General features: G+C 35.4%; 1 protein-coding gene across 3 annotated transcripts in view; it reads right to left on the bottom strand.

Moving 5' to 3' along the window:
- LOC108776804 (serine/threonine-protein phosphatase 2B catalytic subunit 2) overlaps positions 1–22914 on the bottom strand; it is a 164817-nt gene that overhangs the window by 62338 nt on the left and 79565 nt on the right. For all 3 annotated transcript variants that reach the window (XM_018543519.1, XM_018543516.1, XM_018543517.1), the window contains exon 3: positions 4635–4759. In XM_018543519.1, the coding sequence (XP_018399021.1) occupies positions 4635–4759 (125 nt within the window). The remainder of the gene's footprint in view (positions 1–4634; positions 4760–22914) is intronic.

Below are 22914 nucleotides of genomic sequence, written 5' to 3'. Positions count from 1 at the left end.
GTGCTTTTCTTATAAGCGTAAGAAATTACTCAAAACATAATTTGAAGGGAACTACTTTCTTTCTGCAGCAAAGATGATTTTCGAGAACGAAATGAGATTTTCAAACGAACGATCAGGAAGAACGAAACCTCTGTACTTTGTCTTCTCTTTAAGCTTGGATTTTATCTTTATATTTCTTGGAATGATCAAGATCAAAGGTTTCCGTCGAATATGTCGTCAGAGAAAAGGCTTCGGTTCTATCGAAGAAGCCATCGAGATCGCAGGTGGAATATCGATCTTACGAAGATTAACTATAACTATGATTAACGAATAACTATCACGTGTATACCATATACAAACACATATATATGTATATTAGAATATGCTGCACGTATACAGGCATTGCGGTGCGCATGCGCGATTGCGTACCTGTGCACAAACGACATACCTTCTTAAAACGTGGGACGAATCCTTTCTCCGCACGCCAGCTATCGAACGGAGCATCCTTGAAGGACTGAGCATTCTCTGAGTACGAGAAGTTACGCGACAGAAACCCTTTTCAGAACGCACGCGGTTCCGATCGATTTATAATACAATTTACCAGTGGGCGAATAGGCGATCTATTTTCTCCGTGAGATACTCCGCACTCTCAAATACCGTGTAAAGAGAAAGAGGGATAAAGGGAACAAGAAAGAGAAAGAGAACACTACATTCCAACTCTCGTTTGTGGATAGATCAGCGCCCACGTAATATAGTCGTAAATACGATCGAATCTATGCACACTACAGCAAAATTATCCTCCAAGAAAGAAAGTATCGCTGACACACCGAGAAATCTTGTGTTATTTCCGAACGAAGAAAATAGAAGCTGCAAATAGAAAAAGTCTATTAATAGCTAGAGCTACCATATGTAGAGTGAAATAATTTTAATCAAATGTTCGGTTAATCTATACCAATATAATAAAAAATAATTTTATTTTTTTTAATATTCGGTAAGTAAATCAACTGTTTGGGGATTAGTAATACTTTTAAATATTCAGAAAAGTAAAATTATTTTTGGTTATATTAAGCGAATATTTGATTGGAATTATTTCATTCTACATATAGTACATTTGATAGCTAATACTAGATTCTTTTTTCAGTATGGTCTGATAATAATCGATCCAAAAATACAATTTCTTTATAATGTCAAGGATGAATTGTAGAAAGCAAGGGAAATACACAATATAGCGTTATAATTAATTAACCTTATTAGTATTTATAAAAATAACTTCCACCTCGAGTAACAATTTAAACGAAAAGAACGTTTCTAGGAAAGATATTACTTTACGTTTACTCGCGAATATGTATCGATCGATTTTAAAAGATTCCATTAAGTTCAGTCCATCAGTTTGATTGGAAACAGCAATTCGCATACGGCTTTGGACCGTCGACATTCATTCATTCGCGTGCGTCATAAATCTGACGGCATCCGTGCGCGCTTCACAACGACGACATGCTGCGCCTTGCATTATTCAGAGAATCCACGAAGACGCAGCTCGATCTGAATAACGGCAACCGTGGAATATATCAAGAGATTTTCTTAAAAGGAGCCATCTTGCCCGCGCGCTGTCTTGCGAAATGTACTTCGCGGAGAATATATTTAAATCTTGGGTATACGCAACGCGCCACGTGTAATACCACGTACAATATTGGATTGTCCCCTATTTCTTCCGTGAATTTCTACACTGATATAGAGATTGCTGCGTAAAATCCTGCTAGTTTTCGTTACAAGTCAGAAATTATATCTCGCGAATGTTTGCCATGTTTTTTTTCCTAATAAATCAATGAATGAGAGAGGGAGAGAGAGATTACAAATAAAAATTATCTTAAAATTATATATTTCTTATCCGGGTAAATTAAAACAGACGAATAAATCCTCGGAGAAAGACGTAAAGTCTTGAAAAGATTACTTTTTCTTTCGAGTATATTCAAGAGTTACGATCAATGTTGAACTTGCAGTATCATCGACTTCCTCCAAAAATAGAGTCCTGAAATTTCATTCTGTTCAAGATATCTACGCGTCGTTGCAACAAAATTGCATTTCGTGTATCGCGCGGTTTAGGACGATCGCACTAAAACTTTGCAGTTTAACCCCTGTCTTTTAGAATTCGCAGAAGGAAACTGTTCGTTACTTAAAAAATTTCTCGAAACACGCGAAAGCGTCGCGATAAAGGAGCGCCATTCGAAATGCCGCTCTCGCTACTTCGGGGTCTCCTCTCGCGCATTTTCTTATTCCTAGTAGCACGACAGAATATTGCATTATGCTCGACATGAAGCGAACTCGCCCGTGACGAAATTTTATCTCGCAAAATAGACTACTCGTGTCGGATCAAAGTTGATTATTCGCGCATGCTTCGAAATTACATTCAGGAAAACGAGCATAATACTTCCGTGTAACAAATGCATTCTACATGAACACGTGCAGAAGTTTTCCTCTCTTGATTATTGAGTTTTCTATATTCAAAGTACAGACTTTTTATTTGAGAAAATCCAAGACGTATCTATCCCACAGGAAATAGCCGTTATATTTAAATAAAATAATATGAAAATTCTTTTCATGTACTTACTTCGATAAAAAATCGAGTTTTAGAAATGAGATGCGAGTTAAGCAAACAAGATATTACTTTTCTAGATAATATTGTTTGTTGACATGAGTAGGTACAATCGTTGACAAGAAATTATACCTTTTGTGAAATTGACAACAAATTGTATCTTTACTTACACAATTGTTGACAAAAAGTTATACATTTCTTAAAAACACATAAGAGATGAGTTGTTATCGCAACTTCAATTATCGCGATTAATATATCTAACGCATTACATTTGATAATAACGTTCGATAAAAAAAACATCAGAATGAGATTAATCATGTCCTGTAACTTTTTAAGACGTTGACTACAAATCCAGTTTCCAAATTGCTCCGTCACGTCATAATTTTGAGAAATTGCTTCATAACGTCACAATTTTCAGTTAAAATTGTCAAAAAGAGGCATTTTATCATATTATAACTATGATAGGTGACATGCCGGAAAAGTTTTATTACAATCAATATTAAGTATGCCGTTAGAACTTTCAAAAAGGATTTTTTAGTATCGGCTATTATGTCAAAATTGATAAATACAAATCATGAAAGATCTTTATACATACATTTTTACAATAACCCAGTTTTCAAGTTTTAATATCCGCCATATCGAATATGTTATTTTGACTTTGTCAACTAAGTCAGCTTTAACATTGGATTTGTATTCAGTGACCTAAAAACTCTTTTTGGTAATTGGAAATAATTTGATAAATAATCAATGATCTATACTCTATAATTCACAGCTTTTTTATAATAAAAATTTAATCATGAATGTCTTAATAATCATAATCGACACTAAAAAAATTCTTTTAAAGCTGAAAATGTCAACACTTTACTCTGCAATAAAACTTCTCCAGCACGTCAGATATCGTACTCACAATACAACAAAATGTATAGAAATAGCTATTAAATTGCAACTTTAATTGCAAACTCAAAATTGTGACAGAGTAATTAGGAAAAACAAATCATATTCAACATCCAAAAAATTAGAGAAAATAGTTAGTTTTGTTTCGGTTCTTTTCAGACAATGTAATTGATTGTTTGCTTCTAAAAGTCAGTTTTCAAAAACTTCATAAATGTTAATGAGAAATGCATAATTAGCAATATTAATGATCTGCAAATGTGTCAGGATATTTACGACAATCGAGTAGTATCAAAGCAAGTCTCAGAGAATTAACGATTTTACACTTTTGCTAAGCTGGGATAAGCGAGAGCTGGATGAGTGAGCCGGCGATTTAATAATAAATTAATTAGAACATACGCTAATTACAAAATCCGATGAGTGAATGCTCTCACATAATTCTCGACATGAAATTTTTCCCCGACAATTAGAATAAAGGAATAAATGTTCGTTTACGTTTGTGTGCTGTTTGTATACAACAAATGTATATGCAAATAGCACAATTACATAGCATGTACGGAAAAGACGGTATTATTATTGAAGTATTAAAAATTTCAACTATGTAGATACAAATCTAAAAATAATTCTATTAAACCAAAGTAATTAGGTAGAACATTCAAACTGGTTGCTAGAACAAAACTTTTTGCAGCATTACTCACCATACTTGAGATTATTTTAATAGTCCAACAAAATTATCTTTAGATCTATATCTAATAAAATAGTTAGACTTCACAGCACAATTTTTCATTATTAAGTTATTTCCATTTTAAAGACAACTCTTAATTGTTTTAAACTCTTAATTAAAGTTATGTAATATCTATATTTAATAATTATATTGAGAAAAAAATTACTAAATCTTACATATTTTTTTCACAATAACACTAATTAAACATTTACCTATAATTAAATAAAAAAAGATATTTACTCAATAAAAAATGATTGTTAAATCAAATTAATATTCATTTAAACATTACTAAACTTAAATAAACATATATTATATTTATTTAATGCAAGAACCATTAGTACTATTCAAATAAAATATTTATTAAAATTTAGTTATTTTTAAAATTTAGTATATTTTTTCAGTGCTGAAACAGCAAATAATTTTCTAAAATTCTTTTCATGTACTTACTTCGATACTGAAATAACCTCTGTCCACATAGTCGCCTAGGAAGAGATACTTGGTCGAGGAGGGTGGACCGCCCACCTCGAATAATTTCATCAGGTCGTAGAACTGTCCGTGAATGTCGCCGCATACTGAAACCAAAAGTAGATTCAAATTAGATATGGAAAGGAGTCCCCTTCTTCAAAGGGGAAGCTAGTGAAGAACTAATTAGCAAAAAGTTTTCTGAGCCGCGAATTACGTAACGTCATCGGATGCAATACTCTTTCGGGGTACGTCGAATTATGCAAGATAAAAGCGTCATTCAAAAAACGAGACGTAATTACCCAGCGAACGATTAATATAGCGCGATTAAAGCGCATCTTGCATCGAATATATAGACATTAGCGGCCCTTGAGAGTCGGTAAACTTGTTTGCGAACGTTTCAAAGTGAAATTACGCTCCTGTGTCATGGAGGATACGGGACGAAGCGGGATATGTTGAGAAACTTCAAGTTCTCGAAACCGAGAACTATTAGCGACCAGGACCCAGAGTGACGTTGGAATTACTTTGACGCGGTATTCGTCGTTCAATATTGTTTCACACTGTCTAAAAAAATTATTCTAAAAAATTATACATATAAAAATTTATATATGTATGTACAACTATCACTATGAATTTACTCATCTAGCCGTGCTTGTGCATAAAAATGGTAACAAGGACATTCGAAATATGAAGACATCAAAGTACCTAAATTTACTTTTCTGTCCTTTCACATTTCTATTATATTTCCTAAAATATATTTATCCTCTTTGTGCATTTTGTCCAAATATTACAACACTATTTTGAAGTATTTGTACAATTTTCGAAACTTGGAGCTGTCTTTAGCAGACAATAGACGGCATAAGACGAGCCAAGACAGGCAAGATGAAAGAATTTTTGAGATACATAAAAAAAATAGATGTATAGTGAAATATAATGAAAAGAAAATATGACACGTTGAAGAATGGTAAATTGTTATGGTATTGTTACACACAACGATAAATGAAGGTCTATAAACATGCTGCGATTTAGTTCTCCGCCATCCAGCGAAAACTATCGGAGGACTGAATACCGGTGTACGCTGGCAACATCATAGGCTCTTACGAGACTATATCAACTATTTTTATTATTCACCGCTTGCAGTACGTTACAGCGCTGCTTTCGCAACATTTTCCGATACCGTTTGTTGCAGGAATGCACTCACCAATAGAGTTGTTCTCGAACTATGCGCCGACGCTGCACAGCGCAGTCGTCCGTTGCGATAATCAAATAAAAAAAGTGATCTATATTTCAGTTTTATACTTCGTTCGAAAAGCGCGGAGTCCACCAATGAGAGATTGATAGAAGCCCGACGTATGATATTTCCGCCATAATGGAAACTGATCCACGAGATATACGTTATTATTAAATAGAATTTTGTGTGGTTCTCTTCAAATGCTTACATCGATATAACCGGTGTGCCGCGCGCGATCGATTCAATTTTCATATCGATTTAATTTTTCATGTTTAAAAAATTTTTTTACGCGGTAGAGAGATAAAACATTTGCTTCTATAGAGGGAGGGAGGGCGGCGAGTTCAGCGTTTACATAAAATATTATCGCGGAACAAAGGCGGACACCGACGAATAACATCGACGGCGCTTTTTGTTCAACACGCGACGATATATCTCACGTTAATACCGGGTCGGCCCAGAAACTGGGACAACGTCGCGCGCGTAAAGCAGGGAAATATGAGGCGGCAAGCCTGACAGCGAAAGCGCGGATAGATACCTACGATAATTAAATAGAGATCATATTAATATAAAGGTATGAGAAGAGGCAAAATAATCGATTGTAAAGAATGAATAAAGGAGATAGAGTCGGCGGAGATGGATCACCGTCTGAACGGTGATATGGTGACGTTCTTAGTTTTTGAGAATCGTAATATAATCTTTGTTCTATAAACGCCGAAAATTGTCAACGGTTATAAAATCTTCATCTTCTAAATTCTGAGGAAAAATACAGTAAGGAAATCACGAGAATCGCAAGAATTTGCTAATGTTAATTAAGACTTCGCTCGATTTTGTAATATCGCCGATTTTCGCACCATATTACGTGAATTAATGACTCCTACGGAAAATGAGATAATTCGAGCCGCTTGTCTGCGCTTTAAAAGTCGAGTGGCGAGGAATGCGTAGGAAGGAACTTACTCGAGACTCACAAAAGAATAGAAAGAAACTGAACTTTATTCTTCAGTCTCTGTTCCCTCCCGCCGCGCGGTGCTTGCACCTCGCCATTTTTATTCTCTCCTTTTTCTTTTTTACTTCTAATGTTTTCTACGAAGAGCAAACAGGACGAGTGCAAGCATCGTGGCGTTATAAATAAATGATGCTTTGCAAACAAGAAAAGAAAATATCTTTAGAAAATATTGTAACGTAACATTATCGATTTAGTTTAACGTATTTTGGGTAGAAAAATCTAATAAACTTTACAAAAACGTAATACAAATATAGCCTGGGCAAGAGTTAAAAATTTTAGTTCTAAAATTTTGAACATTTTGGAGTTTATCTTCGACTTATGATCGATTTTCCTATTCTTTGATCTCTTGCTTCTCAATTCTCATAATCCGGTGCCCTATTTTTCGTTTGAAAATGTCTTGGGATTCCAGCAAGTAGTAATTTCAGCAACGGATGGCACTGCTGCAAACCAAGTCTAAATATTTCAGACAATCCCCAAATGTATTGGCTTGGTTTGGTTCCATCCCTCTCACTCTCTTCCTCACTCTCTCTCTCTCTCTCTCTGCGCGTTTAATTATTCGCCATGCGGATACCGTAGGGCACAGCACGAGCAAAGCAAGAACGTAATTTTGGCTTGGCCAACAGTGACCCCGACGATGTTACGTGCGATTCTATTGACTCGGCTTTTGCCGGCGCGTCACGTGCCACGTGAACCAACTGAATTTTCGTAGAAACCGCGCTTATAAAGTGTACCTTGTGCGCGCAGTGTATTCACAATCGTGATCTAATTATTTAAATCGCCTACGTCATTGGGGCAGATCGATACCAGTCGACAAGCAGAACATAGGTTCGTATGTTGTCTATGGAACGAGATAGATTAGTACAAAATATCTGACGGTGTTAGGTACACGATACGCGGAGACGTTTTTCACTCGTTGCCTAAACCAATTTCTAGTTTCGCACATAACCCTTCATCATAAGTTAATAACTAACTTTAACGAAACTACCAGACGATTGTATGGTTACGTATAAATGCAAGTTCATAAACTTGCATTTGGGAATGCATCTGGAGATTGCTTTAAAGGCGATACGCATATTCAGTCTGCTAATTATAAGCTGAGAACAGAAACGATCTTCGTCCTTCTTTCTCTCTCTCTCTCTCTCTCTCTCTCTGTACATCTCTCTCTTTCTCGGTTGACATAAAGTGAATTAAACGGATATTCGCGGCGGTTCACAGTGACAAGGATCGCCGCTAAGTAAGCACGAATTAACATTGCCGACAACATGCCGAAGAGCAGTTAACACAAGATATGGAGACACGAGCCACTAACACAATAACCACGAGCCAGTCTTGATCGAATACCTGATCCTACTACTCGCTTACATTCCAATGTTATCCCGGAAATTTGTCTTCCTCTCGGCTGAGGTGTTTTCCTGATTTATAAAATAGGATAAAGCGAGAGACGTTTTGGATAGCAGAGGAAATTTTTCGACCATTTGCCCATTCAAATTCTGCAAAAATTGCAATAGAGTTTGGTAAAATTGTTACAAGAATAGGGGACAAATTATTCTGTCATATGTAAAGTATTGCTTGTTATGCTGTTAACGCGTTATACTGTAAATATCAAAAAAGCAATAGTAATTTAATGTCCGGAATTAAATAACATTTTGTTAAACATTAATATTTTCTTTTTTTAACTTTCACGTGTGTCAAAATTTAATTTAATTCTCATTTCTGTGATTAGTTTTAAATTAAATAATGTTTTTTTAGACAGAAATAAAAGATACGTATTTTTTTATAAAGATCAATCGCACTTTTAAAGTTTGCAACGTTTTTTTGAAAAAATGGATTATTATTTTCGAAGTGAAGATCATTAAAACTGTAAGAGATACAAAAAAATGTTTGAAATAAAAATTGAATTGTTTTAAGAGTATTTAATAATTATAATTAAATTTGTTATTTAAATAATGTCGTTTTTAATTATTATTATTATTGTAAAGTACTTTTCAAATCATTCAACTTTCATTCAGAATATTTTTTTCTGTCTTTTAAAATTTCGACCGTCGCGTCACCAAAATCGGACATTGCATATTTCCTTTTTAGCAAATATAATAAACTAAATTTGATTCAAATTTAATTTAATTTAATTTAATTTATTGTGTATCAATAAAATTAATATATTTTTTAATTAAATTGTTTTTATCTCTCTCTCTCTCTCTATTCTTTTAAATTAACAACCTATTGAACAGTGATAACCTATAAATGATTAAAAATGATTCAAATTGGATACAATTTTTTACATTTTAACTGTACTATATATACAAGATTGATACTTTACGAAAATAGAGATTGAGATTAATTCCCTCTAGAAATTCTTTAAATAAAAATATATTGTATGCTCTATTTATTCGGATTTATCTTCCTCCTATAATTGCGCCGTTATTCAATATGGGGCAATGCTCCAGACGTAACGAGACATAATAATTTGTCGATATCTCTATCTTGTAACAATTTTGAGAAATTTCTATCGCTACCGGGAATTCAGGTGGGCTACGAATGGAAAATAATCGACAAATTTCTTTCTCTAAAACGTCTCGCTTTATCCTGTTTGATAAATTAAGAAACCTCCTTATTCGAGAGAAGACAAATTTTCGAAATAATAGTGGTACTTCTAGTATTTAAAAAAAAAAAGAGAAATGCTCAGGACATGAATCATACTAATGACCATGACACACAAAAAAACTTAAACAGTAAAACGTAAGCAGTAAATTTGGGGGCCAATCACAGTAGAAACCATAAAGCCCTAACGTAAGAATAATAGCAAATCAAACACATTAATTTTCTTACAACTTAAGTTTTTTTTTTAGTCATGGTCCTAAGAGTTGAATAATTGATTATTTTCATAAACTATATATTTTCGTAAAATATCAAGGAATTTTCTATAACTGAAGTAGGGATGCGCTAACTTTACATGGAACACCTGACTAAATAATGGTCTTTCCTTTTTTAAAATACCAGACAACAAAGACGCGAGCTATTTAACTTTTAATAATATATACTCAAACAAAAAATTATACAAATATATAAGTACATGAATATACAGATCAATCCCAATTATTCTTACAGCATTAAGCGAGAAAGAACCAAGCATCGCAAAACAATGGCAATAATTAAATCTCTTAAAAGCTCTTTGGTATATAGAACACAAATACTTTCCAAAGATGTTAAAGTTTATGTAAAAATTACTAAATAACTTTGCTTGCATTTGTAAAAGTGATAAAAATTAATCCAGACACGGACGATCCATCATGTGTAGTAAAAGACCGGAAAATCATCGTGTGTACTGAGGGTAAAATTGGTTTGACGAAACGGACATTATCTCGGTTAACGTACTTAGTAATTAGGGTCCGCAATGTGCGCAAACCGCTAACGACGAGGCTGCCGCATTAGTTGCATCACGTTTTTATTATAATCCGATTAAGCGTGGCGGTGGCCATGACGACTTCTGTCGTTTAATAATCGGTTTCCACGTTTGCAATTAACAATCTGCTCATCGCAGCGCTAAAGCGGATTTCGCTCGTGCGCTTTCTCGTTGATTATCGATGAGCGCCGGCGTTTCCGCTTAAACAGCAAGAGAGGACAGTCATCGTGGATGACCGCGTACGCGCTTTTAAAAGCTCGTGAACCTCTCGTGCGTATCGTGCGCAATTTATTTGGTCCGCGAAATATATGATCCAACGACACTAACGAATCGGAGAGCTATTTTTTCGGGTAAATGTATCGTCACCGCTATATCACCTACGTGACAAATGTCATTGTCTTACACGACTATATTATGTGTATGTGTGTGACTTCAATCTTGTCATGCGTCTTTCGCCATATTTTTTTCTCGTAGAATTTTTATCATTCTTTTCTCGACGACAACTGTATCTTTTTCATCTGTATAACACGTTCTTAGCAGCTATATATTTACGAGGAAAAATATAGGTCGAATAAGCATAATTCAAATATAAGCCTCTCCGGTCCAAATGGATATTAAGGTATGAGCCGTTTCACGGACAACGTCCGTCGCAGAGAAAGTAGCGAGCTGATGCGGCGTGTTAAGCAAAGTAACCGACTGCAAGGCTACGACGATGGTCTCGGCTGTGAAACGGTGCATAAAAATGCACTTACTTAGCCGCATATAAATCGATCCGCTTGCTGTTTACGCCGCTATTCCGAGGTGGTGCATAAACTCACACTCCCCCTGTACAAGCCAAGCAACCACTCTTCGTCGTGCAACGATAGTAATGTCTTCACGAAGGGAAAACACGGCGTGGTTCGACGGTTAAACGTACGTAGAAGCGCAAGACACTTTTCTCAAGGAGATGCCGTCGTGGGGCGCTCGTATTTCTGACGTTGAACGGCGCCGTGAATTCGATCGGGATCTCCCACGCCGAAACGCAAGGAACGTTACAATTTACGTAGAACATGTGAGGACACAGCAAATATAGGATATCCGTTTGTTATGATACGTCCTGACGTTACGAGATAATGGATCTTTATGAGGTATCGCGTAAACCGTTCGACTTTAGACGGTAACCAGATCTCGCTATGTGTTGCGATTAGCTTCGATGACGTTTCAAGTTAGAGTTACTGTCCCGATGCTCCTTCCATATTGCATCTGAGCTATACGGATCGAAGGAGATGGCTCCCAATCGTGCTACTAGCGAGGATCGGACGCTTTAGTAAGAGATTCGAGCCACGTGCGGATGTAACATGGGCATCATCGTAATCCAACAAGCGTAGTACGTTCCATAGCGGTGCAGTTAACCCACATTGCTACGTAACATCCTTGCTGTGGAAGAGCTTGCTTCGACTTCGTTAGTCGGCGCCATCGATAACGACAGCATCCAAGCGGAACCGTAAACCATAAAGATTGTAACAGGAAATAAGGTACATCCCTACCTCCGCTCTTGCCGCAAAGTGCTCTCAAGTGCACTTAGAGAAAAAGTAGTGGTAGCAACTATAGGTATATTAAGTGACAACTACACGAATTTTATACGTAAAATTAATGTATATAGTTAAGTAAAACTATTTTCTAGTTATTACAATTATAAATAGTTTATTCAACTATAAATTCTAATAATATAAAATTCATAGAGTTCTCGGTTTAATATTGTACAGTTATTCTTATCTAATTGCCAGCACTGTGTTTTTCTCTCTGAATGTGGGATCACGTTTCTAAATGTTGATACAGAAATGCGAAAAATAAAAATCGAAAAATACCTAAGCAAATAACAAAAATATTATGCCTGCCATCATATTTGTAAAACATTAAAATGCTTTTAAACAATCTAATTTTAGAATGTTTATACAAGTTAAAAAAACGTTTTCACCTCATGTTAGAAAAATGTGATTTTTTAATATAATGTCAGAGATATCATGATAAATTCAGATATATTCTTAATTTACTGAGATGAAAAGTTATCATATGTATAATTACACTTATAGATTTGTTTTTTATTCTTGTATTTTCAGAACTGGTGCACACGGTGTAATAAGTTGAATAAGTAAAACAAATATACATTTGATCGCATAGTGCTGCACTAGTTCAGAAAGTGCAGGAATAACAAACAGATCTTACGTTTTAAAGAGTTATAATTTTTTTTTTTTTTTTCATAAAAGTGTTCCTTCAGTATCCTAGTGAAACAAGAATTAAGTTCACCTAGATAAGTGCTGTTGTGACGCACATACGTCACAACGTTGTGCGCCGTTACATTTTTACATCCATGTGACATTCGCAGCACAAGAAGGAAATAAAATAAACCAGAATAAATCAAAACAACTATGGTATATTTCTACTCGAGGGATTTCCTGAGAAAATAAGTCATTCTCTATTTTTGTAGAATATCAATCTTGTGGCAAACAATGCCCAACGTACGAAGATAGGATAATTCGTCGATACCTCTATCGTGTAGGAAATTTGCAAAACTCTATTGCTACACGAAATTCGAATGGGCAACGAATAAAAGATGGTTGCGGGAATTCAAAACAATCGCGAATCTATTTGCAAGTCTCAATATGCGAGAGCAGGGAGAAAGAGTATCCTCTGGGGAATTCGCCATCGAGCGGAATGCGAGCTCGCTAGGCAGCTCGAAGCTATTTCGGCTGTGATTATTTCGTGATCATATAAATCTTTCCTCTCCCCCTCCCCTCCTATGCGATGGAACACCGGCGACGCAACTTGACAATTTAAGTTACACGCTCCGCGTGCTAGTTTCGCCGCTGAAGAGCCGCATTTCTCGCACAAACATCTTCTTGGCACACACACATTTATTTTATACAAGGTGTTTAAAAACTGAATGTCCTCGAGTGCTCATCGTCTTCATTTAAAATGACAAGCTCGGTAAAATTAAGCAAGTAATTTTGAGTTATAAGTTCATAGTTTTCTATTTTAAAACATTCTTAGGACAGAGGAAGACGATGAACAAGTTGAGATTTTCATTCATTGTTTCCTAAAAATAGAAATTTTGTAATTTGACATATTTTAAATCGAACTTGAAGCAATATCTCTGATTTCCTCTGTTTATAATATCGCGTAGTACATAATTACATACAATATATAATTACCACGATGTATAACACTGTATTATTTATCATTTTATCTCGCTAAAGTAATTGGGGCGAAATTATCAAAGCAATTTCCGATCTTTTGTCTCCTGAATATATTTCGGACTACCTGTACTTTATTAATTTTCGCATTACGTCAGCTCGTGCAATTCGGACGTCGAAGTCATACTAAAACGTTACTGCAGTGCGCCATTATGTCAGCCAAATTCCCCGGACGACTCTTACAATTAGCTTAAGCAGCTTGTAAGTACAACGGCCGTCAGAACCTGAGGCAGTTTATGCTGTTTCAGGACTTCCATTCTCCGCCCACGAGAGCCCTCAGGTTACTCTCCCGTATTTCTATCACGTACGATAGGTGACTGAGAATTGTATCCATTCGAAGATAATCGTCATGTGATTATACTGTAAAATCCAAGAGTGTAAAAATGACTTAATATATGTGTGTAAATAATTTTTCATGTAAAAACAACATACTATTATACTGCATATATATAGATTTCCATTTAAGCCAAGAACACAAAAAACAAAGCAATAAGTAAATTAGCCAATCACAATAGAAAATATACTTGTAAGGCGATGATGTTACGTTCTCTACTGTGATTGGCTGAATCGTTTGCTACTTATGTCTTACTGTCTTGCGTTTTTTTGTTTACACGAAAAACTAAATAACATATATATTAAAGTTCATTTTTTACATACTTGGATTTGCAGTGCGTGCATGACATCATAACGTCAACACCTCGCATTGTCGTAATTTTCAATCTTCGTTTAGTGAAACGAAACCGAAGGAATTGAAGCAACATTTTATAATCATCACCGTAACGAAAGGTAAGTACAAAGCAGATCAAGAAATAAATTGCAGTAAATTGGACTAACTCAACACTTCCAAATCAAAGAAAATGAGTCTCTTTAAAGTGTCCAATAAATATCAGAATACACGATTATTGCCAAAGTACAGAAAGTGCTTTCTACATAAATTCAGTCTTGATTCTTGGCATCAAGCATGATCTCTGAATTACTCATTGAACGATTCCTCTATTATTTTCGAATTCGGTAATCATTGTAGTGATTTGTTTAATCTTGCTCAAGTTGAGGAGAATCGAACAACCCCAAGTGCTTTTTGCCCCCGCTCCCGCCGAGGGCGGTTTTGTGATAAATACCGATACCTTTGCCAGAGAAAACAATGCGCCGAGCATAGCCGCGAACGAAAGAGGAAGCATGTACACTGACAAGATAAATCCGGTCGAATGAACGCCAGGGGCTGCTGCTCTCTGCGTTGCAGTTTTAGATAGAATACGATTGTTTCTTGCCTCTTGGCCAGAACGCAAAAAGAATTACAGGAGCGGCCATGGGAAATTCAAAAGCAATCGCGGATAACCTCAGCTTTCGTCTGGCCGTTGGAATATTTTACTACATCTTTTGAATTTCTGCAACTCGGACGAGAGAAATTAACGCATCATTACGACAGATTTTTTTTTCAACATAAATTCGCGAAAAAATTTGCGGTTCATGATGAGACGATAGTAAAAAATTAAACGTCTTGAGCCGACATAATTCTCTGCATATACTGATTATATTAGTTCTCTGCCTCTACCTTTCAGCGATCTCAGAACCCCTTAAACTTCCCCTCCCTCTGTAGTCGTTTTTTGAAGTGCCATCTTTTAGCTTTAAAATGAGGTACTTGATCCTCCTGTAAACATAACCTGAAAAATCAGCAGTAAACACGATGTCGTTCGAAAAGCAACATTTACAAGGCACTGCTTTCTTTTCGCGTTTCAACTTTTAAAAAACGCGACTGAGACAAATGAAATGATTTGTTCGGCTCTGGGCGAGAATACTGTATCGTATAGTACGTGTAGGTAAAAAATGGTTTCAACAGTTTCGAGAGAGAAATTTCGAGGATCGTGAACGCCCTGGTTATAACAAAAAAAAAAAAACGTGAAGTTGAAGGAAATTTTGAACGAAAATTCTTGCCAAACGCAATGAGAACTTGCAAATACGCTTGGAGTAACCCACAGCAAGACATTTCCTATCGCCTAAAACAGTTGGGGAGGTCAAAGTTGGTCAAAAAAGACCGAGAATTAATTTGTACACCTAATATTTAAACTCTTTGATGTCATTCTTATAATATGGGCGCGGTCCATTCCATGCTGCAAATGCTTTGAAGTATTCTTTAATTTGTAAAATTCTTAAAATCCTTTCTTCTGATTGGTTTGCATTTGTAGCATTAAATGGATCATACACATAATATATAGGTACATAACCTATACATAATTGAAACAAGGATTACTAAAGAAAATTCAGGTATAACGGCACTTATTCACTAGCAGGCTTTTTTAATTACAAGTCAAAATTCTGCAGTTTTTTCATATATTTCACGAGTCGACATTAGATTAGTTAAACACGAAAGAGAGTGGAGCCATCAAAAAAGGGAATGATCGGCGGAAATAATAACGGTGGCAAGAGAGATAATGGAATATGCATATAGAACATAACGGTAGTAATGCAGTGCGATACATTTCATCGATGCCCTCGACTTAAATAGCGATGAGTTTCGCTGCGGAGGAAACAGAAATTTCCGGGGTTCGTGATACGACCATGGATCGAATATGCGTTTAAACGCGCTATCGTGCGCCTGATGCGCTTACGGAGAGGATCGAGTTACCGATATGCTTCGCCCGGTGTCTTTCGTAAACAGCGTAAATTCCTCTTTAAACGCGGAACTCCCAGCCGCATCATAGCCTCGCATAATGCGAACGATAATACGTGCGCGCCGTGCCGGTGTCAACGTGGGTGGACATGCATCGTGCGCTCGTGTATCTACAATCTGGCTCTCACGGCGTGAAAGGATCGTGTATAGAATCGATTAATATTCGAGCCAAAGCGCGATCGCGGCTCTGACCGATGGAGAGTATGGGTTAATACCTGACAGAGAAATCGCAGATTGATTTTCCGACATGATGCGCGGCCCGGAATATTACAAACGAGCGTGGAATTACGTTCGATACATTCCATTATAAATTCATTCCGTTCCTGAACATATACGAGTTTCCATAAGTAACGGTTATACTATACACATAATTGTCTGATATTTTCATTTTAATGCTGAGTAATTGTCATAACGTTAGAAATTGTTGACGTTGCTGTTCATTAAAATGCTCAATAAATTATTGTAAAAAGTGATGAAAAAATAAATATTTCATCAATACAAAGGACATTATTGAAAAGTTAAAAGAGTTTTAAGAATGTTTTACACGCGAAATATATTAATCTAAAAAACATAAACAGTCGATAATCGGTGTTATATTTCTAGTATTAAGAAAAAAATAATGCTGCCAAATTCATTGGTAATAAAAAGCTCTAAGTGTCTTTTTTACGTATAGTGCTATAATTTAACGATACTAATAAAATAATAAAAATATTTTTTAGTAAAAATATTTTATCGGCTTATACTTAATATGCATTGAGTTGCATATTACCAGTGTAAATAGTTTTAAAAATATTTTTTCCCCTATTTTTTGTTAAAAAAATTCTTAGCCCTCTGCTTTTTTCTCCTGCATTCGTTTTCGCTGCATCACAGATTATAAAATTTTTTGTAGATTAATATATTGTTACATATATAATACTCATCGATATTGGAGAATATTGCTTATAAAATATGAAACTAACATTGAGTTATATGATACTACCTATCCTCACATTACACGTATGTTATTAAAATATAATTGCATTATCGTTCGACATCGAGGTAACAATCACACTGAGACATGAGTTTCTAATGAGCTTCTAATTTTATCGAGGAGCTCCGTTGGCGTGCAGCCGACCGACCAGCCGATTGATCGATTTGGATTCTGAGCGCGATTTCGGCAGACTAAATCATAACAGGTCTGCGTGTCAGAAAGAGAGACGTACTTATGCCTATCTCGCAGTGCGGCGTGGCGATTTTATTTCAAGCGATTTACGACTCGCCGTGAACGCCGCCGGGGCCGCGTCGGAATAAATTACGCGAATTCGGCCCGAGTTGCAAGCACGGCGCTAAAGATAGGCACGCGTGGCAATCGGTGGTGCACATATCAAAGGGGAGGCGTGATTGTCCGCGATATAAATAGAACGATCGAAAGTATGTAAGCGCTTTCGCGCTTCGCCTCGTTCCTTTTGCTCTTTCTTCTTTCTTTTTCTTCCTCTTACAATCCTTTCTCCTTTCAGCCCCGATTGCTCTTCTTTCTCTCTCTTTCCCATTCTTTATAATCATTTCCCCTTTTCAGCAATCGTACACTGTAAAAAATAAAATGTTAATTTTAACTCAAAGACGTTGAGTGGATTTTCTGAGACATGCAAAAATGTTAACATTAACACAAAAATGTGAATTTTAACATTTGTGCATGTCTCAAAAAATCCACTCAACGTCTTTGAGTTAAAATTAACATTTTATTTTTTACAGTGTAACATGTAAAATTCACGACTTAATCATCAAAATCACGCATTGCAGAGATTGTACACCATACGTTTGGTCTGCTATATTTTTTAGGATCTACTGAAGATAGAGTGAGATAAATTATATGCATAAGATAGAACGTAGGTATCTATGCATCGGATTCTATTTTACGTATCTAACTTGAGTAGATCCTGAAAACTATGACAGACCAATCAGAAATTCTCCTAAAACAGAATAGTGAGATGTAGTAAACTTTAAGCCTTGAAGAAATTAGTCAATCACAGTCGAATGTGAGAGGAATACTTGACTTAATTGGGCACTTTCTTAAAGCTTAGGGCTTACTATACCTATTGTATTTCGGGATTAAACGTCCAATCTCTTACTTGAGAATGTCTAACGCTCCCTACTTCGCTTGGATAAAGCCTTTTGTCCAGTTTTGTATGTGATAACACCATATCGTTTAGTTGAGAACCTTCAATTGACCGGTGGTAATTTCTGGACCCTCCTCTCTACGCCATAGCGGGTACCGTGGTTATGTCGGTGGTCTCTTCGCTTTACTGGAACGACCCTTCCGTCGTTTCGCAAGCGAGTCAACTTGACCCCTGCCGGCACTTCTAGACCCTTTTCATCTGCCTCTCTCCTCTCCGGCGCCAGCGGCAGAGTCGAGAGTTATCATTCGGCGACACACTATCCGGGTAGCATGTGCTTAATCGTCGAACACGTAAATGGCACTCATCAATTGTCGCACCCGGGTTCTTCGGGAAGATCACCGAAGAAGAGTGATCCGGTGAACTAAAGAGTGACATCACGCGAGCAAAATGGAGGTTAAAACACGCCCCTTCGAACCTACAATGCGACGAGAAACTTCTTGATGATAATCTCGGCGATAATCATTAACCGAGAAAAGAAACTGATCCTTCAAATGTACCTCTTAAGCTAGATCCATTTGGATCAAGTAAGTGAACCATCACGAACAAACAATTTGCTTCAATGAGTGTCGAACGCTTGCTTTTATATCACCACTGTCGACTTTTTACGTCGACATATAGAATGGATGTCGTAATAACCAAACGTATATACTTGCTGTAGAATGAAAGGTTCTATATGGCACTACACTGACAATGAGATAAAGATACTTAATTTATTTGTAGGATATAATATTTATTTATTGTCAAAATGTATATAGACAATAAATAAGATATTTTTCACAGAATATATTTTGTCGTTATAGTTTGTTATATGCAATAAATATTGAAAAAAAAACTTGCAAATATTTCGACATTTTTCAGTGTATATAAGAGACCATTTTTATTTCTCTTGCTAGTATCTCGATGATAATTTAATTCTTATTTGGACGATATACCAATTAGAATCAAGATGGACGAAACAGCCAATAAAAAAACAAAACAAGGAAAGCAGTCAATAGGAAGACGCAATTGTCGGTATTTGCTTAAATAAAAGAAATGCGCTACTTTTATTAGTATAGAGCTTTCGTGCAGTGCCTCTCATTCTACAGCAAGCACACGTTTGGCTATTGCGATACTCAGTTCGTTCTATACGTCGATACTTTTTACGTCTCTCGTACGAAGAAAAATGACACGAGACAAAAGTGGCATGTATTCCGTTTTCTTTTAATTGTCCTTTTTTTATCAACTTCTTAAGATTTCAGACATCTAGCAAAGCGCAGGTAGTAAAAGACTTCAGCAATAAGAGAATAATCTAATGCTAATCGAACGACTAATTAAAGTAGAGTAAAACAATAACGTAAGCAGTGGCAAATAAAAAAATGTTGATTTACTTACTGCTTACAAAAATTTGTATGTGGGAGGCTTTTTGCAAAAAGGAAAAACGAATGTACGTAAAGCACGCATGAGAACCGCTGCGTGCGGGCTAAAGTGCGGACCGGCTGATACCTGAGGGTAGCTTCTGATGAAACGAGCGGCATCGTTTTCCCGTTACCGCATCACACAAGCGTGCGGTCCTTTTACTACCGTATTGCACGAGGCGCACGCGGAGGACCGAATCAACTGCCGGGCTGAAATGTAATCAAACGCCGCCGGGTTTATATCGAATGACCGTAGAGCTGTGCTGGGGGGGGGAGGGGGGGAAATAATTTACGCGGTCTACCTCGCAGTTTTCCCGACTAAAAAAGATTATCTCTAAGTGACATTTTATTTGATTGCGTTATTCAAAGCATGTTCCTACTCCATAAAAACATTTGCGTGCAATACACATTCGTTGTATTAATTTCGAAACGTTTTACAAAGCCTTTCTCTTAGAAATAGCCTTCAAAAAAAATTGTCGCGATTTATTGAATATCTTTAATGTCACTCGAATATACATAGTAAAAAACATTTTGTATTTGTGTTAACCAGTCTAAGCTTTTGTTAAAATTTTGTGTTAAAATGTTGACGCATCCAAATGTTAACTTAACATAATGTGATTGTGTTCTTTGAATTGTTGAATATTTTGTATTAAATTGATATTTCACACACAACATTTCTTGGTGTCAAAAATAACACAATTTATGAGTAAGTAAACAAATAATATAAATAATGTATTTTAAAACACGTAAATTCTGAGATATAAATAATAAAATTATTTATTTATTAATTTAACATATCATAAATATTAATTTTAACAAATATGCTTTCACAATTACTTACAAGTTGTGACAGTGATATTTTTGTTATAAATTTTTTATTATGTTTGCGCGTTAGTTTCTAATATATTCATCTTATGTATATATACATAAATTAACACAATTTTAGTAGGCCGCACGGAATGTGAAATGTAATTACGGGGATAATATAGGAACACGTGACATTTAATTACGTGGAAATAATATAGAGCTACAAAGTGTAATAATATAGATTACTTCTTCGTCATTGTTTTAAAAATAATACATATGTATAATATAAAAAATAAACATGAAGTATATTTCATGCGAATAACGTGCAACAAAATGGTTAAATTAACGGTAGTTTAAACAGACTAGAAAATTTTTCGACTGACTCTCTATATGCACCTCGAACTCCTTTCACAATGTAAAAGAGACAAAAAATGGTACAGAAAAGAGGTATTTGTATTTCGAAAACATACAATGGAATTGGAGCTTTTAGAGACTTTTTTCACTGATACTTTTTCAGTAAAAAAAAAATGTTTCATCACTTATATGTACTATATTTTGATGATTCATAGTGATCAATGAAGAATAGAGAATCTGCATAAGCATTCTAACAATCTCCGACTCTTCTTTATAAATTGATAAATCCCTCCTTTCTCCTCTGTAAATTACGCCAAATGGAATAATTCATTTCGTTCGCCAATGATTCGCGCAAATTACACTTGCCTTGTAATATCCCCGCTCATTATATCATCTGGCATAGGTAAGTAGGTAACGATGCGTGCGTTGTAACCGATGTCGCAGTGGAACGTAACTATCTATGTTCCTACTTCTCGTCACGAAATCAGTGGAGAATCTCCTTTAAAGTAGAACACGGATTCCCGAGTTGCACAGTTGTAAAACTACCGTGGCAATTCCTCAGTGAATAATATAGCCAGTAAATTTTCTCATGACACTTAGCTCGGCGTGACAACGAGGAGAAACAACAGAGGGAGAGAAAGAGAAAAATGAGGAGCCGATCGATATGTCTTGATGCGTGAAATACCGTACCTATCAAACAGAGAAATCGAGCCCTTTCAACTATAAAGACAAGCCGAAAAATGAGATTTTTTTTGTTAGTACAGAAACAAAATAATCAAGGAAAATCATTAGTTTTATTTTTGTATCATTTATTATTTGTGCTTTGTAATACTTCTCGGATATCTGTACTATTAGGTGCACAAAGTAAGTTCCTGTAGGTCTTTTCGGAAATATATCTATTAATAAAAGAAACGGTATATAAATATTTTAATCAAAATATTTGCTTTCCAAATTTATCACCTTTTACCATCTTTCAGCAGCATACGAATATTGCAACGAAAGAATGATTTGCAACACGATTTATCGTTTACATATCGAAGCTATCAGAAAAAAGTACAGCTAAAAACTTCACTGATTCAGCAAATCTACAATCGTAATATACAGACAGTCAGTTTTCTATGTTAAAGTAGCAAAACTGACAGCTAAATTAGCGATTTGTTAAACCATCGAATCTTCTTTTTTTCATATTGTAGATATGTTGAATTCACGCAGTAAATTATAGTTTTGCTGTACCACCCAATCTATTTTTTTTCCGTGTGTGATCGCTTTTAAATCTTTTAAACTAATCTTGATACATTTTTTCTGACACAATATTAGGTCTATTTTTTATTCCTACACTAGGCTGCACTAGAACTTTCTCTTTGTTGCTTTCGCTAAATATCAAATATATACCTTTTTTATTTTAAGTTATAAGTGCATACTAGTTCAGCCGTGGAAAACAAACCTATTGTCTGCATAAAGTTCACAAATTATTCTCGTTGCTTCAGTGATGATATTACCGCTATGAAAATAGTGAAGCATGAAACGAATATGCACCTTTTCACACAGCGTTCATTTTCAATTAACTAGAAATGTTAAAGTAAAAAGTTAATTGTCTAATTACAAATTGTTATATATATAGTTTTCGAGATGCAGATTACTAATGAAAAAATAATTATGCGAACAGAAATTAAAACACATCATTGTTAGCATCTAAAGTTGACCGCAAAAACTTATTTATACACAATTATAACAAAATTTATTTGAAAAGGCATTAATTAGGTTAAATAAATAATGTACTAGCAATATATTCAGTAACATCTACATCATTAATTTAAAACAATAATTGATTAATAAAAATTTATTAAAAATTATTATTCTATTATTCGATACTTTCGTAATATTTTTCATATTTTTTAAAAAGGTCGTCTTTAACTGTTTTAATGCAATACTCCTAACTATCTCCTAGTACTCGATCTCAAATTCGACCATTCTTATTCCGTTGTGAAAAAAGGCAATTCTCATCTCATAGCGTAGTTT

The sequence above is a fragment of the Cyphomyrmex costatus genome, unplaced genomic scaffold, assembly GCF_001594065.2.
Source record: "Cyphomyrmex costatus isolate MS0001 unplaced genomic scaffold, Ccosl1.0 scaffold388, whole genome shotgun sequence".
Lineage (NCBI taxonomy): Eukaryota > Metazoa > Arthropoda > Insecta > Hymenoptera > Formicidae > Cyphomyrmex > Cyphomyrmex costatus.
This window is presented reverse-complemented; position numbering and strand designations above follow the sequence as displayed.